General features: G+C 48.6%; 1 protein-coding gene across 1 annotated transcript; it reads right to left on the bottom strand.

Annotated features, from left to right (window-relative positions):
- Window positions 1-2,824: 2,824 nt before the first annotated feature.
- LOC109772749 (uncharacterized) lies at window positions 2,825-3,686 on the bottom strand. Its single transcript, XM_020331448.4, has one exon. The coding sequence runs from the start codon at window positions 3,639-3,641 to the stop codon at window positions 3,045-3,047; it is 597 nt and encodes a 198-aa protein (XP_020187037.3). The 5' UTR covers window positions 3,642-3,686; the 3' UTR covers window positions 2,825-3,044.
- Between the last annotated feature and the right edge of the window lie 6,436 nt (window positions 3,687-10,122).

Genomic DNA, 10,122 nt, shown 5'->3' with positions numbered 1-10,122 from the left:
CCCGTTGACTAAGCCTCTCTCACGAGCAAAACATGATCAGCACCAAGGCTCCATGGGTGTAAGAATCATTACTATGTAATCTAGATTATTGACTCTAGTGTAAGTGGGAGACTGAAGGAAATATGCCCTAGAGGCAATAATAAAGTTGTTATTTATATTTCCTTATATCATGATAAATGTTTATTATTCATGCTAGAATTGTATTAACCGGAAACCTAGTACATGTGTGAATACATAGACAAACAGAGTGTCCCTAGTATGCCTCTACTTGACTAGCTCGTTAATCAAAGATGGTTAAGTTTCCTAGCCATAGACATGTGTTGTCATTTGGTGAATGGGATCACATCATTAGAGAATGATGTGATGGACAAGACCCATCCGTTAGCTTAGCACTATGATCGTTTAGTTTATTGCTATTGCTTTCTTCATGACTTATACATGTTCCTATGACTATGAGATTATGCAACTCCCGAATAACGGAGGAACACTTAGTGTCCTATCAAACGTCACAACATAACTGGGTGGTTATAAAGATGCTCTACAGGTGTCTCCGATGGTGTTTGTTGAGTTGGCATAGATCGAGATTAGGATTTGTCACTCCGTGTTTCGGTAAGGTATCTCTGGGCCCTCTTGGTCATGCACATCACTATAAGCCTTGCAAGCAGTGTGACTAATGAGTTAGTTGCGGGATGACGCATTACGGAACGAGTAAAGAGACTTGCCGGTAACGAGATTGAACTAGGTATGATGATACCGACGATCAAATCTCGGGCAAGTAACATACCGATGACAAAGGGAACAACGTAGGTTGTTATGCGGTTTGACCGATAAAGATCTTCGTAGAATATGTAGGAGAAAATATGAGCATCCAGGTTCCACTATTGGTTATTGACCGGAGATGTGTCTCGGTCATGTCTACATAGTTCTCGAACCCGTAGGGTCCGCACGCTTAACGTTCGATGACGATTTGTATTATTAGTTATGTGTGTTGATGACCGAAGTTTGTTCGGAGTCCCGAATGAGATCATGGACATGACGAGGAGTCTCGAAATGGTCGAGACATAAAGATTCATATATTGGCAGACTACATTCGAACACAGGAGTGGTTCGGGTCGTTTCGGATAAGTTTTGGAGTACCGGGGGTTACCGGAACCCCCTTCGGGAAGCTATTGGGCCTCATGGGCCTTAGTGGAGAAGAGAGAGGGTTGGCCAGGAGGTGGCGCGCGCCCCCTTGCCCCAATCCAGGAGGGGGAGGCGCGCCCCTCCTTCCTTCTCTCCTCCTCCTCCTTCCCCCCTTCTCCCACTTGGAATAGGAAAGCGGGGGCGAATCCTACTAGGTTTGGAGTCCTAGTAGGACTCCCCCCCATGGCGCGCCTCCCCCTTGGCTGGCCTCCTCCTCCCCCTCCTTTATATACGTGGGGAGGGGGGCACCCTAGGACACACAAGTTGATATTTTAGCCGTGTGCGGTGGCCCCCTCCACAGTTACACACCTCGGCCATATCGTCGTAGTGCTTAGGCGTAGCCCTGCGCCGGTAACTTCATCATCACCGTCGCCACGCCGTCATGCTGACGAAACTCTCCCTCGGCCTCAACTGGATCAAGAGTACGAGGGACGTCATCGAGCTGAACGTGTGCTGAACACGGAGGTGCCGTACGTTCGGTGCTAGGATCGGTCGGATCGTGAAGACGTACGACTACATCAACCGCGTTGATAAAACGCTTCCGCTTTCGGTCTACGAGGGTACGTGGACACACTCTCCCCGCTCGTTGCTATGCTTCTCCTAGATATATCTTGCGTGATCGTAGGAAATTGTTTGAAATTACTGCGTTGCCTAACATCATCAATACCCTGAAGGATGGAGGAGACAAACAGATCGTTGCAATGTACCAGTACAAGGATACACCACAGGTAGAAAATAAGGTTGCTCGTGCTCTCGCGCAGGTAGCTGCTACGAGTGCAAACAGATCCATCTGCATATCTGCTATTTTTTAGCTCCTTCTGAAGGGTTGTAAATACACTATTATCAATAAATGAAACCCCACGTTTCAGCAAAAAAATAGCTTTGTAGAAAAATTATTCTGAGCTCCTAGACATTTGAACAATAACTATTGAAGACCGGAGAACAAACTTTACATCTTGAGAAATCAAATTTCGCAAAGTGTAAGAACAACCACAATTGTCAAAAACTGTACAAGCTTTCGAAAAAATTTAATACATGACTTCATAAAAAGAAGTAACGACTTTGACAAAAGAAAGGCACTTTGGACAACCATAACTTTGAAAGATATGTCAACATTCAAAAAATATTAAAGCACAACATTGGAATAAAAATTTCCACCATTGTGATCGATGGAAATGAAGTTCCAAAGTTGTAAAGCTAAGTTTCTAATCTAACAAGTGGATCATACAAAAAAATGGCAGTGTAATAGAAATATAAATATAAGAAAATTAGGCCATGCATCCTCACACCATTCATGACTTCATGACACAAAGTCATGACAGGTGCGACCTAGTACGGCTTGTGATGATCAACACTCTCTTAAGGCAATGTGTGTATGACCGAGGATGTGTAGGATATTGGGGTGTGGTTTCACTATGGGGGTTCGTAGCCTTGGAACTCCCCAGAAGCACTACCCAGCGAGAGAAGTTTACGCAAAACTAAAGTGGTGGATGTGAGTTATGCAATACATGACTGACGCCGTTCGTGAAATGACATGTATTGTCGAAATGATAATTTTTGGAACTTAACCATAAGTGAGCAACTTCTGTTACATAACCATAAGACACGCAAAGAGTTTCCATTGCAAGTCGGTCAGCCAAAATGATGGTATATAACTTAATACATATAAATAGTGATACATTGACATGTAACATTCTTGGAATATATCACGAACACTAGTACATTTTCCAATAGAACAATGAAGCCCTTATTTGATAATATGTTAAATGATAACAAATAAATGAAAAAATAGTCAAAGCTATCAATTTGACACAGTACAGTAGGTTGGGCTCCATTTTTTTAGATTCCTCACATGAAGGGAACTAGGGGTTGGCATTGCCATACCCAGATCCAGCACCTTTGCCTGCACCACTCCCACCATTTCTTCCTCCACCATTGCCACCACCGTTTCCACCAGCATCTGCATTTGTACTACCTTGTCTATACCAATTGTTAGTAGCTGTAGCTGAGCCAGAACCAGTGCCACTACCAGCCCCATATCCACTAGATCCTTGATAACCACTAGCTTTCCCTCCACCACCGCCACCACCGGCACCGCCAGCGCTAGTATATCCACCATAGCCACCACCATAAGGATATGAAGATCCTTGACTATATTGACTGGAACCGGAGCCAGAGCCGGACCCGCTACCATATCCAGTTCCACCATTTTGGCCACCGCCTCCGCCGCCACCTCCACCTCCACCGCTTGCATGGCTACCACTACTAGAACTCACGCCAGACCCAGTTCCACTCCCAGCACCCGAGCCACCACCACTCACAGTTCCCCCACCCTCTCCTCCTCCCTCTCCCGTTCCCGTGGCGCTTCCACTGCCGAATCTAACCACCCTTGCAGCATTGGCCAGTCCAATGCTCAAGAGGAAAACATAGCCGAGGGCTACTAGCTTTGTGCCTACCATTGTGTGTGTTTTATGGAATTGTGTACTCTTGCAAGATGAGATGAGTTGTAAGCGAAATATCAATGGATATTTATAGTGGTGCTTCCGGCCATGCATGTTGGGGGTGTTGGTGGAGTTGGTGACGAAGTGATGTCTCTACTGTAGGTGGAGGCTTAGAATAATTAGTGCCTTAATTGGTGCAGGTAAAAGTAAACGAGATGACTGACTTCTAATCGTGATCGCATCCACGTTGGGTCAACAGTTCTAAAAACACATGCATTCAAGCATCCACTGATGAATACATCTAGCTCCAGGCTTGAATAGTTGACATTAGAGCAGAGGAGGCAGCAACCTGGAAGTTTCGGTAGTTGAATTTGGAGTTGGAGGGTATTGTACTAGCAGATGGCAAAAATCCAAACCACGTTCATGCCGGCACCACGGATCATCTTGTCAAGGTAATTAAGCCTACACCACCACTGAATGTCTGGACTAATTACATCTGTATCCGTTTATGCTACTTGCATGCATGATTACCATTTTATCTTACGGTCAAATAACCATGCATGCATGCATGTTAATTAGCTGGATGATTAACCGTGGGCTAGGATAGGCCCGCGGGGTTAACGACGTGGGCAAGTGGTTGTCACTGCCGATTGCAAGCAAGAGCTGGAGTCGAAGTAAACGACGACGCCGCCCATGTAATCAATCAAGTCGTTGGGTCAAGTAGCCATGCATGAAGAAGTGATTAGCAGACGATCAAGTTCAAGTGGGATGGCAAGATCGATCCAAAACCACGTGCATGCCAGCACCGTAAGCCTATACGTACGTACACCATATTATTTGATGCCCGGACTAGTTCAAGTTAATAGCTGAACAGGTTGTGAACCGTCATACATAGCTGCTTCTTCATGTACTGAACGAAAATCTACGGCAACGCTGCTTTATGAGCCGAGATGGTCACTGCCACGCCAAACAGCGAAGGGAAGCAGCCGTTACTGCCACGCTGGCAAAATCAACAGACCCTCACCTAGCCAGATAGATAGGTCAACAATGATTTACGACAACGAGCCATCGAACCATCGCAGCCGACATTGTTGAGATGGGGAGGCTCGAGGAAACTTTATTCGCCACACCGACGGCGCTGCCGCGCAACCCTAGTAAAAGTATCAAAGAGGGGAATACTAGAGATCAGGGCTTTCCGGCACTCCCATATCAGCAGTGGAGGAGGTGGCGACCTACCACCGGATAAGAGATGGCGGCGCGGTGCATCCAGAAATCTCCTCTCTAGGGTTTGAGAGGTGAGAACGGTTCCAGAAAAACTGGTGGTGAGGTTAGTTAACTAGATGTGTCATCACAACTAACATAATTAACAAGGTTTTTGGTGCAAAAACTCACAATCTATTCATCTTCAATCTTGGCAGTACAAAAAACACTAGAAATAATAAGAATTACATCCAGATCCATAGACCACCTAGCGACGACTAGAAGCATTGAAGCGAGCCAACGATGTGCCGCCGTCAACACCCCACCCTCGCCGGAGCCAGGCAAAACTTGCAGTCGGAAAGTAATCGTGCTAAGGCCTCTTAGGACCAGTGCACTAGAACAGTAACCGCCGCCATTGAAGAGTAGCATAGATCGGAAGGATCCAACTTGAAGACACATGAACGTAGACAAACTACGATAAGATTTGCTAAAATCCACCAAGGACAGATCCGCCGGAGACATACCTCCACATGCCCACCGACGATGCTAGACGCACCACCCAAATGGCGACTAGACAGGAAGAACCTTATCCCATCTTCAGTGAGCTGCCACCGTCTCGTTTTCCAGAATGGGACACAAACCCTAACAAAACTCGAAGGAACGCCTAAAGACAGAGCCCTCCCGCCCGCAAGGACCGGGATCCACCGCGCCGCAATGGCCCTAAGGCCACCGGAGTCGAGACGGACCGGCGGGCAGCGCCGGAGGGAGATAGAGAAAACCTAGCCTTTTCTTGGGCAGGAGGCATAGGCAACATAATTAACTAGTTTGATGTCACAAAAAATCAGCTAGCTTAAATTTCAGAGAAAAACCAGGCAGCTTACCTTACAAAATCCCAATAAAATACCGTTGTTTGATCTTCCAGTATTCTTGCATTTTAGTTTCATCTATTTTTTTTATTTTCATTTGTATATTCGCCTTCTATCTATTTTGTTTTTTGTTATGGAGTTTCCAATATTTGTATTTATTTTATATTTATATTCCCCTTTTACTTTTATTTTTATTTTCTGAGTTGCCTTTTACTTTTTTGTAATAAGTGTTGAACGTGACATATCTTGTATTTCTAGTCTTATCTTCTCCATCCTTGTATAGCTAACTCCTAGAGATATGGTAGGATTAGTTACCTTCTCACGCAAGACATCCTGTGTATATAATATAACCTACTTCATGGAATACAATGAGTTGCACCAAATATCCTGTCTACATGGTATCAGTTTTACCGCGATCTTCTGTCGCTTCCGCACCCCTAAGCCGCCGCGCCTACCCCTAGTCGCCGCCGCGTCAACTCCTAAACCCTACCGCCGCCGCCGTCGCTACTCCCCCCGTAGCCACCGTCGCCGCCTCCTCCTTCCCTCACCTCAAGCCACCGCCGCCGCCACATCTCCCGTAACCGCTGCCGCTGCCGCTTCTCTTCTTCCCCCTGCCCTCACCACCTCTCTCCCGAAACCCTCAGGGCCGCCGCCGCTACCCTCTTCCCTCTGTAGCCGCCGCCTTCTCCCTCCTCCTCTCACCACCACCCAAAACCCTAACCACCCGCCGTCTCCATGGCCAAGGCTGACGCATCCGACGCCGGTTCCTTTTCCGGTGCCATGTTCACCTCCGATCGCCTCAACGAGATTCACATCAAGGACCACGTACCTGTCATCCTCGACCTAAACTCGCCATCCTACAACGCATGGCGCACGTACTTCGCGCTGCTGTTCCGCTCTTACCGTCTCATCGAGCATGTTGACGGGAGCGTTGACATCCGCGACATGAAGGACGACGACGAGTGGCTCGCTGTGGATGCCTGCATCGTCAAGTGGCTCTTCCTCACCATCTCCGGCAGCCTCTTCAACATGGTGAACGCCTGCGATCCGTCCGCGTATGTTATGTGGACGCGCCTGTGTGATCTCTTCCTCGACAATCAACTGTAGCGCCGCGTCTTTCTTCAAGGGGAGTTCTTCACTATGCAGCAAAACGATCTTTCGATCGACGAGTACTGCACGCGGCTGAAGTTTCTCGCCGATGAGCTACGCGACGTCGGCATGACCATCGATGACTCGGTCCTCCTCACCAACCTCCTCCGCCGCCAACCTCTCCCTCATCACGGCGACGTACGCGAAGGCGGTCACATATCTTGGCATGGAGGAAAAGCGTCTCCGTCACACCGCTCGGCAGGCGACCCACGCCGCTCTCCACGTCGGCCTCACCGCCGGCCACGGCTCTTTCCCAAACCATTCGGGGCCGCGCGCTCCCGCTCCTGCCCCGCCACCCGCGCCTGCGCCCTCCGGCGGCCGCAAGCAGAAGGGTCGCGGGGGCCGGGGCCACAACTCCAACCCGACGCCGCGCCCCCCTGCGCCCGCGGCGGCTGCACCTCCCCCGCCTTGGCTCTCGGGGTATAACCCATGTACGGGAGTAGTGCACGCCTACTCCATGCCCGTCCCCCGCCCACCAGCTCCGGGCATTCTCGGGCCACGACCGAGCACCCCTCAGGCGCTGCTGACCGCACCGGTCCCTGCCGCGTATGGCACCGCCGCGGCCCACGGTGGCCCGTCGGCCTATGGTGGTCCCTCGGCGTACGGCGGTGCACCGGGCTATTGTGCATATGGTGGCACCCCTCCGGTCTACGACCCGGCGCTTCTCTCTGCTCTTCATGCTACCCCCTCGCCGAGCGCCTACAACGGAGGCGGTGATTGGTACATGGACACCGGCGCCGCTGCTCACATGGCCTCCAACCCCTGTATCTTATCTCGTGCCGCTCCCTATCCCTTGTCCTCCCGCATAATGGTTGGTGATGGCAGCTCTCTTCCCATCACCCATCATGGTTCATCCTCCCTTCCGTTACCCTCTTCTTCTTTAACTCTCATTAATGTGCTCGTTTCACCATCCTTAATTAAAAATCTTTGTTCTGTTTGTACTCTTACTCGTGAAAATCCTGTCACTGTTGAGTTTGACGCTCTCGGTTTTTCTGTTAAGGATGCTCGCTCCCGGAGGGTTCTGCACCGATGTGACTCTCCCGATGATCTCTACCCATGCGGTGCTTCTACACGCAGTGGCCCGGTTGCTCTCCATGCCGACGTCTCGCTTTGGCACGCTCGTCTCGGTCATCCCAGCGCCGACGCTCTTCATAAAATTTTGAGCACTTTTCCCTTTTCATGTAATAAATCAGTGGCTCATACTTGTCATGCTTGCCGCATAGGAAAAGACGTTCGTCTACCGTTTTCTTCATCTTCATCAATTGCTACTTTTCCCTTTGATATTATTCATTGTGATGTTTGGACATCCCCAGTGCCTAGCAATTCGGGTTTATCATATTACCTTGTGATTTTAGATGATTTTTCACACTTCACTTGGACTTTTCCGTTACGCCGCAAATCCGATGTCGCCTCCACCCTCCACTCATTTTATGCCTATGTCAACACCCATTTTCATCGCACCATTGCTCATCTTCAAACCGATAACGGAAAAGAATTTGATAACCTCGCCATTCGCCATCTCCTATCCACTCATGGCACCATATTTCGCTTAACTTGTCCATACACATCCCAACAAAATGGCCGTGTCGAACGTGTTCTCCGCGCCCTCAATGAGAGTGTCCGCGCTTTGCTCTTTCATGCACACATGCCACCTCGCTTTTGGCCCGATGCACTCGCCACCGCCACTCTCCTTCTCAACCTCCGGCCTTGTAAACCACGCTGGAACTATACCCCTCACCATCTTCTGTTTGGGTCGCCTCCATCCTATGATGATCTCCACGTCTTTGGTTGCTTGTGTTATCCCAATATGGCCGCTACCGCGCCCCACAAGCTCGCACCACGCTCTCTCGCTTGTGTCTTTCTTGGCTATCAACCCAACACCAAAGGCTTTCGCTGCTTCGACCCGGTCTCTCGTCGAGTGTTCGTCTCACGGCACATTTACTTTGATGAAGCTGTTTTTCCCTTTGAGCAGGTTTCATCGACAGCAGCTCCGACCTCGGATGCTCCCACTCGACGGTCTCGGGGAGTCCTTGCGCTTCCTTCGTCGCGCCCGCCCTCTTCTTTGGCGGGCCCATCAGGCCTCTCGGCGGGGCCTCCCTCGCCGGCTCAGGAGGATGACGATGTTGATGATTTCCCCCTCCCGGAGGGATGTTTCCCCAGCGGAATAGCTCCGCCGGAGCCCTAGATTGGTTTCGCCAAGGTTCCGCCTCGAGACGGCGGCGCTTCATCCCGAAAGCTTCCTTATAATTTTTTCCAGGGCAAAAGACACCTTATACCAGAAGATGGGCATCTGGAGGCTTCCAGGTGGCCCACGAGGCAGGGGGCGCGCCCAGGGGGGTAGGGCACGCCCTCCACCCTCGTGGACAGTGGGTGGCCCCCTCTGGTGCTTTCTTCGCCCAATATTTTTAATATATTCCAAAACTGACTTTCGTGGAGTTTCAGGACTTTTGGAGTTGTGCGGAATAGGTCTCTAATATTTGCTCCATTTCCAGCCCAGAATTCCAGCTGCCGGCATTCTCCCTATTCATGTAATCCTTGTAAACTAATAGAGAAAAGACATAAGTATTGTGACATAATGTGTAATAACAGCCCATGATGCAATAAATATCAATATAAAAGCATGATACAAAATGGACGTATCAACTCCCCCAAGCTTAGACCTCGCTTGTCCTCAAGCGGAAGCCGATATCGAAAAATATGTCCACATGTTTAGAGATAGAGGTGTCGATAAAATAAAATACGGACATGAGGGCATCATGATCATTCCTAGAATAGCAACATATATATATTGTCATATGATTTCTTATGCTGAAGTAACAATCTATTCACAATGTAAAGTATGAATCAGAAACTTCATTGAAAAACTAGCAAACTATAATCTCAGTCATTGAAGCAATTGCAATTTATCATAACATCGGAAAGAGTCAATATAAGAGCTTTTCAGCAAGTCCACATACTCAACTATCATTTAGTCTTTCACCATTGCTAACACTCACGCAATACTTATGGGTATGAAGTTTTAATCGGACACAGAGAAAGATAGAGGCTTATAGTTTTGCCTCCCAACCTTTTACCTCAACGGTAACATCAACAATAATGCTTTATGAAAACCCACATCCAATTGGATATATATCAGGATCTTTCCAACACATAGTGCTTGCCAAAGGATAAAGTGTAAAAAGGAAAGGTGAAGATCACCATGACTCTTGTATAAGGTGTAAGACAAAAATAAAAGATATGCCGTTCGCAGAGGGAAGAAGGGGTTTTCATGTGCTTTTATGGTT

This window comes from Aegilops tauschii, chromosome 3 (genome assembly GCF_002575655.3).
Source record: "Aegilops tauschii subsp. strangulata cultivar AL8/78 chromosome 3, Aet v6.0, whole genome shotgun sequence".
NCBI lineage: Eukaryota > Viridiplantae > Streptophyta > Magnoliopsida > Poales > Poaceae > Aegilops > Aegilops tauschii.
This window is presented reverse-complemented; position numbering and strand designations above follow the sequence as displayed.